At 49.2% G+C, this 16,564-nt stretch overlaps 1 protein-coding gene across 6 annotated transcripts in view; it reads left to right on the top strand.

The window, feature by feature from the left end:
* The window catches only part of VPS13D (vacuolar protein sorting 13 homolog D), a 237,818-nt gene that overhangs the window by 156,216 nt on the left and 65,038 nt on the right, over positions 1–16,564 (top strand). For all 6 annotated transcript variants that reach the window (XM_041765973.1, XM_041765972.1, XM_041765971.1 and 3 more), the window contains 2 exons: positions 212–346; positions 1,439–1,606. In XM_041765973.1, the coding sequence (XP_041621907.1) occupies positions 212–346; positions 1,439–1,606 (303 nt within the window). The remainder of the gene's footprint in view (positions 1–211; positions 347–1,438; positions 1,607–16,564) is intronic.

The following is a 16,564-nucleotide window of genomic DNA, read 5'->3' as shown; positions in this document are numbered from 1 at the left end:
GATCTTTGTTACCTTGGGTGACTTACATAGATATTTTGTGTGAATATTTTACTTTCATAGTTACGGGAAAAATCCTCATTTATAAATATCAAAACCTTGACTCTCATAGGAAAGTTAATGTAACTTGTAGCTTTCATGGAATCCAAAGTTACAGCGCCCTGGAAGGCCATCAGATGGCTTACATATGTCATTTCCTTTCCTCCCTAACTAGGCCCTAAAGAGTACCTTGGGATTTCCACTGATTCGGTTTGAGGACGCTGTGATTAATCTGGATCCGTTCACTCGGGTACATCCCTATGAGACCAAGGAGTTCATCATCAATGATATCCTCAAACACTTCCAGGAGGTGAGCTTTGGAGAAGTACTTAGTGGCTGGAACATAAGCAGAATGTTTGTTTTGGTTGTTTGGGAATTTTGGTTACTAAGACATTACTATTGAGAACCCAGTTAAACGTTTGCTGTAAGGGGTCAGGTCACAGCCCATGAAGCCATCTACATCATGAAAGTCCTGAAATGGTGTCTTTGATTTATGAGCTGTCTTGTCCCTCCGAGAACTGGTCTCAGGAGGGGCTCCCACTAGATTAGTCGTAACTCTTAAGAGTTTAATTGATGCTTTAATAACACAAAGTACTGCGACTTCTCTATTTATTGGGCATGGGTCTACTTTCAGCAACCATATCAGTGTTCTTGGAGCCTCTGAGATCCTGCCCTAGAGTTGAACTTCAAATTTTTATCAAGTTGGACATTTTCCAATTTGTATTTATTATCCAGACTCTTTGATATTAGATAGGTCAAGATCATATCAAATTTATTAACTGTCAAAGTTATATATTCTTTTCCCACTTCCTTTTCTCCCTCCTATCTGCCTCTTTTCTTTCTTTGCTTCCTTCCCTGACTTTCTTAGTTGGTGATATTTCCATTCAACTGTTTGGAGAGTGACATAGGAGAGATCCCTGGAATCTGGAATCAGACAGTGGAGAGATGCAGAAAGTGGAAGGTTACTTGGTAGATCTGAACGTGCCCTCTCTATGCACCGCCCCCTCTGCTGATTATGAGGGGAACTATCACTCCACTCTCCTTCCTCATTTTCCTTCTAGAACTCTCCTGCTGATGACTTCCTATTTTAGGAACAATGGAGAGTATAATGTATATACTAATAAATATTTGTAAAGGATATTTCCTGTTGCATAGCTCTTGTTTATTCTTCGAAATGGCTTTGAGGAGTATTTCTGAGTACTGGAAGTCATCTCTGGGGTACGTGCATTGGGAGACCTTGGGTAGAGCTCATGGAAGGATAGGAGCTTGCAATGGATGCGAATGAAGAGGTTGTTGTGGGTGTGGATGAGAATGGAGGACGAGACCTTTTTGCTCAGGACATTCTACCTGTAGGTATCAACAGGTGCTGGTTCTCATCTCCTCTGTCTACTCCATTTGACAGGAGCTCCTCAGCCAGGCAGCCCGGATCTTGGGATCAGTGGACTTTCTTGGCAACCCCATGGGGCTTCTGAACGATGTTTCTGAAGGGGTTACTGGACTGATAAAGTATGGAAATGTCGGGGGCCTCATCAGGAATGTCACACACGGCGTATCAAACTCTGCTGCCAAGGTAAGGAAAGAAAAGTGAGATCCATTATCACTGACCTCGGGAGTCATAGCTGTGAGGCTGTGAGGAGTTGCACATGTGGCCTTTGCTTCCTTGCCCACCTGCCCTGCCTCCCCACCCGTCTGATGACCTGGCACTGGGTCCACTGAGCCCCCCCGCGTTATCTCTTCTTCTTTGGGTCCACCACCGCTGCCTTTTCCTGGGTTCCGGTTGTCCCCTCCCTGGGTCACTGCACTAGCTCGTCCCTCCCCCAGCCCGCTGGGCTCCGCTGCCACCTGCACAATGCCACCAGAGTGAACTCGCTTTTGATGAACCTAGGATTTGATTGTGCTCTTCTCCTGCCTGAAATCTACCAGTTATTTCCCACAGCTTGCAGGATAGGGCCGACCTGAAAACTGGCTTCTAGAGCAGCAGAAGGAAGGACAGTGGTATCATTCTCCTGTGTCCTGCTGTCTGGTGGGCTTTTTTGTTCATTGGCCTCTTGTTTGGTAGACATCTTGTTATTCTGCAGTTTCTTTTCTGGCAGGAGCTGATTATATATGTGCAGCTGGGAAAGGAAAGGTAGTTGGAGGGGAGTTACTCTTTGCCTCTGCTTCCCTCCCCTTCCTGTCAGCTCCACAGACTTTCCTCCTGGCATTTGACCTCTTTGTGAAGGAACAGGGTTTGAGAAGGCACCTGTGCTTTGCTTCCTTCTGCTGGAGCCTGTGTGGCCATGAAATCACAGGTGCCCCCCGTCTGTGAGGCTGTCAAGCTGGCTTTAGCATAGGGAAGCCGTAGTGGTGCCACATGGGAGGCTGTCTTGAAGGGCAGGTGAGAAAGTGAGTTGAGCAACACTTCTGTATTGCGTGGCGATCTTGGTGACGGGGTGTGAAAGCTGGGGATTTATTTCTGTTTTCCACACTCTTTTCTAGAGGTGATAGTTCTTTAGTCAGGTCAGTTTTCAATACGGTAGTTACATCAAACAGTATACTCTTTGGCCTGTGTTCAAAACAGACAGCAGAGGAGCAGGAAAGACTTTCTAAATCACGGTTGGGAACCAGACTCAGGTTCAGAGCCTGAATGAGCACGCACACTTCTGCCATGAATCATTCTTCATGCAACCTGGGACCTTCACCCCCACGGCGACGTGAGCCATTGTAGCAGTTGCACTCATTGCCCACTGTCCTTTTAGCTCCTCAACTTGGCATAAACAGATGCACTTTGATATTCAGTTCTAAATGCCCCAACTGCGAGATTTTATTTAATTTGATGAAATTTTAATTAACATAGGGAAGCCTCTTTGGTCTTATAATTACTTTCTTTGTTTTTGAGGGAGAAATGCACTTACTATTTATTGAGAGACCTTCCTCAACCTTGGATAGAAATGCACCTACCTCACAGGCTCACTATAAGGATAAAATGAGCTAGCACGTTATGAAAACTTTGAAAAATAGAGGCGGGATAAGAGAAATGGGTCCTCACTCTGACTCTTACATTTGCATCCATGTAAAATGTTCAGACTTTAGCCACCAGGGAACCATCAGCGCCCCTGACACGAAAGCCACAGTGTTCCAGGCTACAGAGGAGGAGGGTGTCAGGCACAAAGAGTGGGAGAATCGGACTCCATCCGGGCCAGTTTGGCTGTTAGGAACCCTGTCACTAACCTGCTAGACAAGAATGAAGAAGTTGGTAGCTTGCCTGTGGCCTCTGCGGGTCTCTTCAGAGTTTCTCTGTACCATCCTGGTGAAAAGGGTTGGCCGTTGCTGTATTCTCCCTCGTTTATGGAAGTCTCATGTGTTCCTTGGTTCTTCTGCTTCCCCTGGAAAACAATTTTAGAAGCCCGAGCGTCTGCACAAGAAGAGAACCTTCTGCAGAAAGGGGTCGAGTACTCCTTATCCCAGTCCTCACCCCCAAATCAATATGAAGGCCTGTGTGGCCCTGATCAGGCATTTTATTGAATATCAGGCTTTTTTATTGTCTTTGGATTTGCATAGGAGGACTGCCTTCTAGGGCCCAAGGCCTCTTGAATGGGAACCCTGCTCCCTATGTGGTTGGGGTCCTTTTTCATGTAATTCTCTGGCCTTTAGTAAACTAATCAGTGTTGGCATCACAGGCTGCTACTCAGAGGAATTGCTGTGTAAATTTATTTGGATACCAAGAACCCTGGGTGTGTTATAAAAATTAGGCCGAATATCTAAGATGAGAAAGCAAGGAAACTTAACATTACTATTTCTTGTTGGAAATGGTAGCTCCGAAAGCCAGGCCTGTCAACTAAATAGGCACTCAGGTCATCTGTGTTTCTGTACGTATGTAGTTTGGCTAAAGATCTCCATTTTCTTGAAGTTTTGTGGGTTGAAATCAGACCTTTAATGTTGCTTTGGGGGAATGTTTTGTTTGCTTTTGTGTGTACACAAGAGGAGTTTAAGGAAGTGCAAATGACCACAATAATCAACTGTTGGTCTGTGGGAAGTATTTCTTTAAAGAATGCCTGAGTGCTCATGATTAAAGAATGGGGCCAGAAGACAGGACTGCACCTCACCAAGCCCACCAGCCAGGCCCACTTGGCTGCAAAGACCAGAGGGCTTTAGCCATGGTTCTTTGAGCTTTGAGTGGAGTGGAGAAGCTCCATAAACTTCTCGAAAATAATTAGAAATATGATCTACATGTATTATTCTGGAGCAAGAATCTCAAGTTTTTATCAGATTGTCAGGCTCTTTTTTTTTTTTTTTTTTTAAGATTTTTATTTATTTATTCATGAGAGACACAGAGAAAGAGGTGGAGACACAGGCAGAGGGAGAAGCAGGCTCCCTGTGGGGAGCCCGATGCCAGACTCAATCCCAGGACCCCAGAATCAGGACCTGAGCTGAAGGCAGATGCTCAACCACTGAGCCACCCAAGTGTCCCAAATCAGATTGTCAGGCTTATGGCTTCCCAAAGATCATACAGCACTATTGCAGACATAGAGTTGTGCACTGGCAGTTGGGCTACCCAGGTTCTAACACTATTCCTGCCTTTTAATAATCTTTTTCTCTGTTAATCTTGAGGTTGTTTTTTTCTTTTTCTTTAATCAATGAAAAGATGATGCTAAACTCTGCTGCCCCCACCCCACCCCACCCCACCCCACCCTGCCCCGCCCCGCCCCGCCCCGCCACGCCACGCCACGCCCTGCTCTGGTACCACTGAGCTGAGGAGAAAAAGAGATGAAGAATGTGAAAACCCAGTGAGACATTAAAAGGGAATTCATTCTGTCACATAAGAAGGTAATAGATCTGCACGTCTTACTTGTCCCTGGATAGATGCTGTGAATTATTCACAACAAATTTTTTATTTCAGTCCATCATATCCATTTCTGGGATTTTTCATTACAATTTGAACTATTATTTAGTTTATTTAATATTAGCCTCAAGAAAATAGACCTAGGAAATAATCTGTGCCCTTTGTCCCCTTGATTTCTATGAGCCTTTTCTTCTCATCGCCCAGCCCCCGGACATCTGCTTATGGATTCCAGATATAAGGTGATATGACTTAGGGACTGGCCACCAAGCTGTGAGCATCTGTTCCCTGACTTCCCTGCCTGGTCTTGGCAAAAGGACTCTAACCCTTTGAGTAGAACCTCAAAGATCTGATCCCCTTCCTAAGATCATGACAAGACGATTGCTCCTAGAGCCCTTTCCAGGAATAGAATTTATTTAAGAAAAGCACAGCATTTCAAATTCCAGAACCATGTCAAAGGGACAGGTTTTTTTCTGCTTTTCTGCTCAGGAGATAGAATGGGGAGTATTAGCTCCATTATATAAAGGAAGAAACTGAGGCCCGGAGAGGTCAGGTGACTTGCCCAGGGTCAGTCAGGTAACCATAGAGTCAGGACCCGCTCTTCTGCACTAGCACTTCCATTCTCATCTGCAGCTACACTTTTGAGATATTGCTAATGGCTTGATTGGTTCTAGACATGCCTCTCTATATTAAAAACAACAACAAGAAAAACAAAAACAAATAAAAAGGCCTGCTCAGTCTTAGAACGAACTTTGATAGCTTCTAGGAAAACCATCTGAAGATAAATATAAGCAAGTTACATGAGAGAGAAGGGGAAAGAGAGAGATGAGTCTGTCTGGATAGGTTCATAGAAAGCCCAGCTAGGACTTTAGGTAGAATTTTGTTCAGTTCTTTGGTCTTTGTTTGGGGTGCAGTGTACAGAGGAGCCACTTCCCTTCCCTTCACTGGCCTTTTGTGCCCAGGAAACCAGATCTGGGTCCGAACGGTGATGCAATGAACCCTGCAGCCGGAGACCCTCAGCCAGCCCCTGCCATCAGCCAGTCTCCGTCGTATATACGGTGACTGTTGAGGGCAGAGGGGTCCATCTGCCTTTTGTTTAAGAAACAGCATTTGTTTGTGTGTGTTTTGTGGGCAGTGTATTTACAAGGCTCAGACAAGGCTGAAAGCACTGTTTATTCAAGGCAGAAGTTTTATCTTTGCACAAAAGAATGTACTGAGTGCCTGCCTACATGGATTCTGAAGGGGAAAAGGCAATTTATGACTTGTATCTGTTTTTGTCATTATGTATGACTGCTTCATTTTATAGTTGAGCTGATTATCCCCATAATAGCTTTTCCATGTACCTGCAAGCTAGTCATAGGTGAATGCCTCCTTATAAGTATCAGGGTCTTAGTATATTCAGTTGGCACAAAACTTCAAGTTAAATGAATATCAAGTCAGACAGTGCTATATCCCTTAGAGAATGCAGAGTTTTCTGTTTTCAAAATGGCTTTGATCTAAACAAGTCACCCAAGGGATTTCTTTTCCAGCCAAGAGGAGGTGTCTTCAAGTTGTATATAAAGAAATAACTCAAATTCTTGGCAACAGAGTTTTTGTTTTATTTTCCTCTGATAACCTGGAATGCTAAAATGATTCCCTTAGTCTGAACTCTTTTTGGCTGAGGCAAATTTTAGACACTGAGTGACCCATCCGTGATCTATCCTGACTTGGTCAAATCTCAGCTATCTGTGAGAGTTGCAAGTGTTTTGGGTGGCATGAGAATCCCATGAGTGACCACCAACCCCGGGTGTTCCCACTGCCCTACTTAGCAGCCTTGTTCATGAAGCTCAGGGAGTGGGGTCTAGCTGCCCCGTTTTCACTCGAAGCAAGCAGTTCAATAGCCAGAAGCAGCAGGGAGATGATACTCCCATCGAAGCTCTATTTTTGAAACAGAAAGATCGCAAAAGTTCACATTTGTCTTGATGCCCTAATAGTAGTTCAGTTAAGAATCAGGTCCTTAAGTTATCTTCTAAGACTGAACATCTTGTATTTCAGAGGAATCCACTCTGTCTTCCAAAACTGCAGTCTATGTGGTGGAAAAGTATTTCCAATTGCTAAATTGAAAAGGCAGGAAATATTTGTGTCCCCCAAAGAATAGTGGTTTTCTACCCCAGTGTAAACATGGCGAGTGGAAGAATAATATGTTCGAGGTTCCTTGGTTGACTGGTTCCCCCCAGAGATGCGGTAGTGATCCCTGTCTGCATTTCAGTAGGATTCATCCAGGACGTGCCCTTTCCTGCAGAGGTGAGAACTGTAACCTATTTTGATAAACACATGAAGGACGAATCAAATTCCAATTCTTGGCAGTAAAAGGTCAAAATACTCCTTGTGGAAGGTCTGTTTTCCTTTACTTCTTTCTCCTTTTTAATCGTTATCTCCAGAAACCTCTCTTCATTTTAAAGGAAAGCTGACTCCCAGGTGTTTTCTTAGGAGACAGAGGGGACTCTTTGGTCAGTATCATCCTTAAAGATCAGAAAGGGACATGGCTAATGCAGCCTGCTTTTACTGAGCAGCTCCTGCACGTCAGGTGCGGAACCATCTCACTTAATTTTCACTTGGACGCTTTAAGGAAGGCGGGCTTCTCTCTCATACAGATGAGAAGAGCAAGACCACGGTGGTCAGTGACCTTGATTAAAGTGAAGGTTGGGAGCCTGGATATCTTCCTCCACATGGTACAGCTTCGCAGATAAGATCCTCTGCTCAGCCTGGACCACGTAGAAGCTAGAACACAGGCAGTTGCAAACGAGGAGTAAAGCTCGGTTTTCCGTTCACTTCCTGCTCCACCTCCTCTGTGTTGGGGCTCTTGGTTTGCCAGCTGTGATCTCTAGGCTGTCGGAATTAGTCTTGGCTCTCCGGGGATCCCTACTCTCGTGTAAGAGGCTTGAAATGGGAGAAAAGGATTGAAAGAGTTTCCTTTATCTAAACAGAAAACGTATGGACTCAAAAGTGCTTGAGAAAGCCGACTGTACTTTGTCACACACCCAGTGTGCTTGACCCCAGATTATTCAGAGGTTCTGTGGCCCTCGGGCCTTCGCTGCTGCCCTGGTGGGGGGAGCAGGCCAGAGCTTCAGGCTGCCTCACGTGTGGTCCTGTGCGTGTGAAATTGTAATTTCCATCTCCTGGACTTTGCTGCTTTCAGCATTTCTAAGCCACTAGGATGTCATTTTAGAGCAAAAGATTTGATTTTTAGCACGGAGTATGTGAAGGGGGGAGAGGGGTGCTTTTCCCTGCAAAGTGAAAGCAGGAAGGAAACCCATTTTCTTTCTCACTCCTGTCTTTTCTTGCCTCCTCTTAGTCTTTGGACAGCTGTTGAGATCTTGTAGAGGTGTGTCTGTCTCTGGGTTCTGCTCACAGATAGGCTTTCAGGGGCTTGATACCATGGCTTGGGTCAGGAAGCCAGACGGACAGGGCTGGGGGCGGTGTGTTGTGCCTGAGAGCAGTACGGTTAATTCTAGTGACCTGTTCTGTAGTTTGCTTCTCGGGGGAAAGAAGCAATAGGATTTAAGCCTTCCTTACTGGGATAGTAATAATACTGCTTTATATTTATTTTGATTTTAAGTTGTTGATGAAACATTGGTATACCTGTGACCCTTTCTGTAAGACAGGTGATATGAGTACCATCACCATGAAGAAACTGAGGCCCGTGGAAATAAATAACTCACCCAGGGTGGTTCATACAGAAAGTAATAGAGCCTTGGACGTCTTCTTTGGTCTCCTGAATTCTAGAACGTTGCTTGACAGGACTTCTTGACTCTTACCTGATAATGTAGAAGCTGACACCTGCTCTGTGTTAGACTTGGGGTTTCTACCGTCAGGGTTGCCTGTGAGCACCCCCTCACCACAGAGAACACAGGTGGAGAGGCTTTGTAAATCATTAACCATGGTGCTGTAGATGTGGGCATCTGGGCATCTTGTGTTTGGGAGCGCACAGACGGCCTGTGTGGTGAGACCAGAGTTTTGTGGTGAAGTGGGACATGGTGACTGAGCAATTTAAGTTTATATCAGGACATTACATTAAGTAATTTTCGCAGTGTTGGAGGTGAGGAGACATTTCCTGTGAGAGACCTGAGAGAAGAGGAAGATTCTTTCAGAAGGGGTGAGAGTCCGTAAATAACGGGCACACCACGCTTGCCTCACACGGGCACGAGGGAAAGATGCCTGCTTCTTTCTTTTCCATTAAATAACAGTGGGGAAACCTTCCCGAGCCACTTTTTTTTTTAAGATTTATTTATTTATTAGCGAGCTTGCAAGAGGGGAAGGAAAGGGAGAACAAGAGGGAGAGAAGCAGACTCCCCACTGAGCACAGAGCCCTACACGGGGCTCCATCCCAGGCCCCTGACCTGACCTGAGTCGAAATCAAGAGTCCGACGCTTAACCAGACTGAGCCCCCCCAGGTGCCACCCCCGCCTCGTGCCATTTCCACGAACGGGGAAATTTCCTAGTTTGGCATGTGAGGAGGGTAGGGATAAGCTGGAAAACCAGGAGCCAGAGTGGGGAGGCCAGGTAAAGAGTGAAGGGAGAGTGACAGCAAGCTGGCTGTCCAGGTCACTCCCCGGCTCCCCCTCACACCTGCTCGCCCCTTGCCTTGCATCACCTGTTCAGGATGCCCTGAGACACCCCCGCCCCCGCCCCCGCTCTGAGTTCCGGGGGCACCCTGGCTCCCATTAAGGAGGGACCACGATTGCCCTGGGAAGATGATAGCCACGTATGCCCACGTCTCAAACATGCCCTCAGCAGACATTTGTCATTGTCAGGGGCTAGGTGCTGGAGGCTGAGGCTTACAACAATGTGGGTTTCTGAGGGTGATAATATAGAGAGAAGGAGTGTTTCACCTGGGGTCTATCCCCTTTCCACAGGATACGTGCTGTGGGGGCTGAGGGCCGAGAGCGCTGTATTCCGTTCTTCAAGGGTGGGATGAGCTTTGTGAGGCAATTGTCTGTGCTCCCCTGCACCCCAGAGACTTAAAGCTTCTGAAAGGCAAAGATCTCATCTGTCATCGGGTTTTTTGGGGTTTTTCTTTTTGCCAGTGTACTCTGTGACAGCCGCGAATATTTGTTGTAGGAAAACTGAGGTGATCCAGGCTGTGTCCCCTTGTGCTCTCGTTTGAGAGTCAGCCACCAGCACTTTCACACGGTGGGCATTCACCCCACACAGTGAGTAAGTGACGTTCCTGTTGGAGTTTTTTGCATCGAACTATTTTACAGCTTTAAAGTTTACGTATGATTTCTTCCGAAACACAACTAAAGCTGACTGAGATCCAGAATCGTGCTGCGTGTATAGAAACAGCGACCGGAAGAGGCTGCTTTCAGGGTCCTATCTCCCCCTCCCCTTCCCATCACTCTGAGTCTAGGACATCGGCCGGGATCAAACGAGGCCAGGCGCACGTTACTGGATCCGGCCCAGGCTCTGCTTAAGGTATTAGGAAGCCTAGGGAAATGGTTATAGGGGAAAGAGGGGGAAACCTAGTCTCTCCTAATCTAATGAATTAAAATAATATTTATGGAAAATATCTGTTTGCTCTATTAGAGGAAGATGTTTAAGTAAACATTTCCTGCAAGCTATTGAATTTATACAACACATTGGTTTGGAAGCAATAGCTCTCAAGTGTTTTCACCGAAATGAAAATTAAGCAGAACATGATTCCAAACAGCCCATTGTTTCAGCCATGTTGCCTTTGAATGTTTCCGAGCAGGATATTATGGCCAGTGGGGTTGTATTTTCTTTATTGGTAACTTGAAAATTGGCAAGGATGATGCCAAAGGTCCAACAGGAGAGCTGCTAATAGCCCCTTGAACTCTGACGGAAAGGTAGCCTGGGCAACATACTCTTGTTATTATTTGATCTTCACAAACTGAGACATTAAAGAGGGTAAGCGTTGTTCACACTTGACAGAGGAAGAAATTGAATCACAGGGAAGTTGAGTGACTCGTGGGGGATCTACAGGGAGCGTGCAGAGGAGGACAGGCCGGCGGCTCCTCGACAGCCCCGGGCTCTTGCCTCAGACCACACCGTCTCCCCCTGAGGGACTAAAGTGCGTCCGTGAGGTGATTGAACCTTATGACATCGTGGTGGGGCCAGCAGGGCAGGCGTGACGATCCCTTCCCTTTCTGTGATGGGAAATTCAGTCACACAAGTTAAGTGGTTTTGCCAGAATCCTGCAGTTGTTGCCAGTGCGCAGGCCTCACAGCCGTAAGCCCACGGCTTTTCCCCGCCTGACTGGCTCCCGGCGGAGGCCGAGCGCCTTTCGGACTTGGGGGAAGTCAGCTGGGAGCTAGTCTGACTTCCCAGGAGCGGCTGCACGTTCCTGGCACCCCGGCTACGTTGCGTGAAGCCCGACTCCAGAATCTCCGCCGGGCGTGCCCATCTCCAGTCACAGAATCGCTGACAGCGCAGAAGGACGAAGCCAGCTCTCACCAGCCTGCGGCTACCTGCCTTTTGATTTTGTGTCCTGTGCCATCAGCAAGGAGAGGTTGCTGCAGAACGTTCTTTAAAAATGTTTAAAAACAGGACAGATTGAGGTGCCTCCACGAATAAGCTGTGTGGAGAGAGAAATTCTTGGGACGGAACACAAGAAGACTTTGTCACTAGTTTCTCTTTAAAGATAAAACACAACAGTGAACAGTGTCTACTTTGGTTTTATGAAAAAAAAATTGAGCTCTGTGGGAAGCCTCGTAACCTCACTCTCTCACCTCTCCCTTTCCACTGAGGTCTCGAACCTACAGCCCTTGCCACCCCTTCCAGCGGAACACTGCAAAGGCAGCTCTTCCCAGGCTTGAACCCTCAACACAACCTCTGATACGTTCACAGGCGCTCATGGAACACAGATCTGGGAAAGAATCTGAAGGTCCGCTTTTCGCCCTCTCAGATGACAGATGGAGAAACTGAGACCCAGAAAGCTTCTCAGAGCTGGTTAGTCACTGCGCCAGCTCTACATCAGGCCTCCAGGGCTACAAATCTGGTATCGTGTTTGAGTTGGGGGTCGGCAGCTTGTGGGCCCCGCTTCTTGTCCTCCTAGAAGCAAAGGAGAGAGAAGCAGTGGGCCCAGGGCCCTGACCTCGGGTACAGCTTCTCAGCATTCTCAGTGTTGAGTCCAACTGTTTGTGTCTGTCTCCACCCTAGTTTGAGCTCCTCGAGGACGACTTCAGTCCTCTTCATCTTAGTGTCCTAACCCCAAGCGCACCGAGCGTGGTATGCAGAAAGCCCTCGAGCCTTGTTGAACCAAACCAATCTGTTTTATGTAAAGGTCAGCCCACCCGAAGAGGGAGGGAAATACAGCTCCTTTGAGGCGCCTGGCATCACTGGGCCTTCGGTGGGGTCTCATCCAAGGAGCAAATCCGAGCAGGATCGCTCCTCACCTGGAAGCAAGACGAGGCCTCCTCCTCGCACAGAGCGTGGGTGGGGCCCCTGCGCAGCGTCTCCCCGCCCGGCTGGGGATGGGCAGCCGCCGCCGGGCCGAGCCAGGCGGAAACCGACCAGGCCGCGCAGCCTCTGGTTGGTGCCACAGCTACCCTAACTTTGTTGGTTGAAGTGAATTTTTTGGAATTCCTCCAAATGTTTGTGTGTGTATCTGCGTGATGTTAACTACGATTGTCGTCTCTGGGCTCCTTCTCCAGTGTGCGTGAGTCAGGGGAGAGGAAAGGGGAAAGGGAACCTTCTGTGTGGATTCTGACCAGGCCAAGAACCGGCTGCTTGCTGTTCCGCTCCCGGAAAGCCGCAAACAGGAACGTGTGCCCGGCTCAGCCTGCCCGCTGCCCTGCAAGCCTGAGGAACTTGACCGTGAGAGCACTTGGATCTGAGCGTGCGCCGTGTCTGGTTCCTCCGTCAGGGAGGGACTAGCTGCTGCCTCTGGCTGCCGGGAACAAAACGGCTTGGGCTCGAAGTCCCATAGGTGCTGGCCACGTTGCCTTCTGCACGGCCTGGTCACCCTCCTCTCTCCCGTGTGGCCAGTGGCATGCGGGTGAGGAGATGAGTGAGCCGGGTGGGGGGGGGTGGGGGTGCGGGTGTCCTGCCAGCGTGGCCACCGGTCACTGGGCTGTCGCTGCCCTAACCAAAGTCGGGGCCTGAGACCGTCACTCTTTGCCTTTTTACTTAAACGTGGACCACTTGAACGAAACAGCAGACCAATGGTGACGGAGGCCCGAGCGTCCCCAGGCCGCCTGCTCCCATCCTTCTGTGTCAGATTCTTCGTCGGGGCCCAAGCCCTCGGGCACGGGAGCACAGCACAGCTCCTCCGCTTGCTTGTCGGCGCAAGATTGCAAAGAGTTAACACTTTTGCTTTTTCGGAAAGTTATCTGTGAAGAGTATTAGTTGTTTAATAAAGCGTGCCTGCCCTCCCGGTGAACCCGCCAGTGACTCTGCAGCTGGGGTCATCCCAAGTTCACGCGGTGGACTTTTGACTGCCTTCTGTGTCTGTGAAAACAGTCGGCAGCTCCTGCGGGGATCATTCATTCAGGCCTGTAACACAAGACTGTTGCCAATGGGCACCTGCTGGGCGGCTTCCCAGGAGGGCTGGGAGGGGGATACCAGACTCACCAGGCATCTGCCGAGATAAGAGCGGCAGGGGGTCCGCTGGGAGCCGGCGGCCTGCAGGCTGGTGTCAGAGTGTATCAGGGAGCCGGGCAGGAGCGGGTGTGAGCTAATTAAAGGCCTCTGCAAAGGGGAGTAGGGCGTGTGTGCGTGCGTGCGTGCGTGCGTGTGTGTGTGTGTGTGTGTGGAGGAGGGGTGGGGGGAGGCTTGGAGTGCATTCCCCAAATTTCTAGCACATTCTTTATTCCTCTCTTTTATCCCTCAAAACAGAGGAAAACAAATCGAAGAGTCTGAATTTCTAATTCGGTTGCTTCGAATCTTAAACCACCGTCCCTGCCGCCTGGGGCTGCATTGGTCCTGGCTGCTCTTGTCACGGAGTCACATCGACCAGCAAACCCAGGTTTTGCCACGTTTTGCCGGGAGGCATCCTGTTCTTGGAATATTGTTGCTCGACTGCTTGAGTTTTGCCCTTTCCCCCCCAGTTTGCTGCATGTGGGCCGCGGGGTGTGCTCTGGCCTTTGCCCCGCGTGTTTGGGAGAGCCACTTGCCCGCCGTAGGGGGCGCTGCTGGGGGGGGCCAGGCTGGCGCCCCGAGCGCCCTGAGGTGGTGCGGGCGCCGGGGGCCTCGGGGGCCTCGGGGGCCTCGGAGCGCGGGGCAGAACGAGCACCTGATTCCTTTTACACTTAGACTGACTTGAGGGGAAAAGTCAGCTGGAAACATTAGCCTTACTTGCTCTTCTGCTTCTGTTTGGCCTGTACGCGTCCCCTCTGCCAGCGGGGACCCAGGTACTCTGAGGCCTGCGTACTCTCGCCATCTGCCTGGGAATGATACATTTCCTGAAAGCACTTTTGTTCCCCTACAACCCAGCCTTCACTGTGTTATTTCTGATACGGTTCACACGATCTCGGCCGTGTCGGAGAAACACTGAGATCAGCGGCGTACAACATGGTAACAATCCTAGGAAATTCCAGTCGAAAGCCAACAAGCTGCTTCCTTCGTTTCTGGAGCGCTGGTGTATCTGGCTTTGTCTGTCTTCTGATAAGGAGCAGCCACAATGTTAATTTTGTGTTTCCTTGCCTTTGTCCCACACACTCCGTCCCGAAGCCGCCGTCCAGGAGGCTGCTCGCGGGCAGGTGACTCGTGAGGGGGCGAGCCACAGAGGAGGGATTAGCGCGCTCTCCCCGCGGGCCTCTACATCAGCGGTACACTCCTCCCCTCAGCATCACCATGTAGAAAACACGGGAGAGACGCCGCGCTGATGACACGGTTGAGGGGAGTCTGGCATTCAAGCCAGTAGCTGAGTGGGGGGCTTTACAGTGGTTCCCAGCTGGTATCCGCTGGCGGCTTCGCTGTGTGCCAGGTACTGTTCTGAGCCTTCGCGCCACCTGACTTGTTTAATCCTCACGGGGACCCCTCGAAGTGCCCGCATGCTTGGCCCAGCCCCTCGCCAAAGTCATACCCTCCCCGACGGCTTCGATCTTGGACCCTCGCACAGTCAGACGTGCAGGAGTTAACGTGTAAGGCTGCGTTCTCCAGGCGCTGCAGAGAGTCGGAGTCACGGTTTAAAGTCCTTTCCTCTGTTGTGTAATTCGCTCCTTTGTGGATGCTACACCAGCCAAGCCACAGCCGTGGCCGTGACCCAGGGACAGCGCCAGCCCTGTCCGAGATGCCCAGCGAGGGCATTTCAGCTTTGCTCTAGCTGCACATGCAGAACCAACTAAATGTAAAGTTATAATATCATCTCCCTTCAACAGACCTATTATTTATTGCACCTAACAAGAAGTTCACAACTTAAAAAAAAAATTGCCAGCCTTTGTCCTAGGAACAGAGGAAACAAAAGTTCTTCCCCACTTAGGATCACATTCCAGCGAGAAGGTTCAGTAAGCAAATGCGCATGAGGAATAGTCTGGGTGCTAGGATGGAAGTGTTTGCGGATCCAGTGGGTGCCAACGGAGGGGGCCGACCATTCAACGCAGGGCAGGGAAGGCCTGCACAGAGGATGAGCTGCTTGTGCCAAATCTTGAAGTCCAAGGAGTTGGTTGTGGGGACAGGAAGTGGAAAGGTGGGGATGGGCCCCAAGGGGCCCACGAGGGGCAACCCGAACAGGGAGCTCAGGGAAGGGGAGCAGCAGCACGTGGGGAGGTGACTCGGGAGCAGCGGCACTCAGGTGGTGGGCTGCTCCGCCAGCCGGTCTCCAGGAGAGGACTGGCCCGCACCGGTTACAAGGGATCCAAGGTACGAGACCTCACGGAATTGTTCACCTTTTAAGCCTAGTGTGGTTGTCACGAGTTACCTCTTTCACAGAGGGGCCCACCCCCTCCGGAAAAAGCAAACCTAACTTGCTTTTTACTTAATTAGAGCCAAACCAATTCCTGGCCTGTTCACAGCAGGTAGATTGCAAATGGAGCCAAACTCCTCTTTCTGGTCAGTGCCTCCTCCAGAACTAAGACGCAGATGGCCTCTGGCACTTCCAATTAACCTGATAATTGCATCTAGATAGAGCAGAAAATCACCTTCCCCAAAGCCCAGAGCAAACGCACTCCGAATCCTTGTCAAAGGAGAAGGCATTTAGGCCACACTTAATATAACTGGACTAGAAAGGCGGGAAGGGGCACACCTGGGTGGCTCAGCGGTTAAGTGCCTGCCTTCAGCTCAGGTCAGATCCTGGAGTCCTGGGATCGAGTCCCACATCAGGCTCCCTGCATGGAGCCTGCTTTTCCCTCTGCCTGTGTTGCCTCTCATGGATAAATAAATAAAATCTTAAAAAAAAAAAAAAAAAAGGCAGGAAGGGAGGTTGTGGGCTTATGCTTCAGCTGTGATTTTCTGCATAATTTGAGGCTCAACAGATGGAATATTTGCCATCGATTCCCAGCCGTGATTGAGGAAGTTAATTTATCTGACCCCGTTTGATCAGTCCATAAAACTGTTTCACCATGTTCTTTAGGCTTGGCTAAACTAGGTAGAACCTAAATTTGAGAGAAAAGAGAGCACATTCTATGTTTGAATGTGTTTTGTGGCCTTTCTGCCCTCAACCCCATCCTGCCGCATCCACCTAGTCAGTAGATTTTTCTCTGGAAATTTCTTTCTCATCTCCACTCACGGCTGGTAGCAGTGTCCAAACCATGTCCACTTGTATTTGGAATC

Source organism: Vulpes lagopus, chromosome 8 (assembly GCF_018345385.1).
Source record: "Vulpes lagopus strain Blue_001 chromosome 8, ASM1834538v1, whole genome shotgun sequence".
Taxonomy (NCBI): domain Eukaryota; kingdom Metazoa; phylum Chordata; class Mammalia; order Carnivora; family Canidae; genus Vulpes; species Vulpes lagopus.
This window is presented reverse-complemented; position numbering and strand designations above follow the sequence as displayed.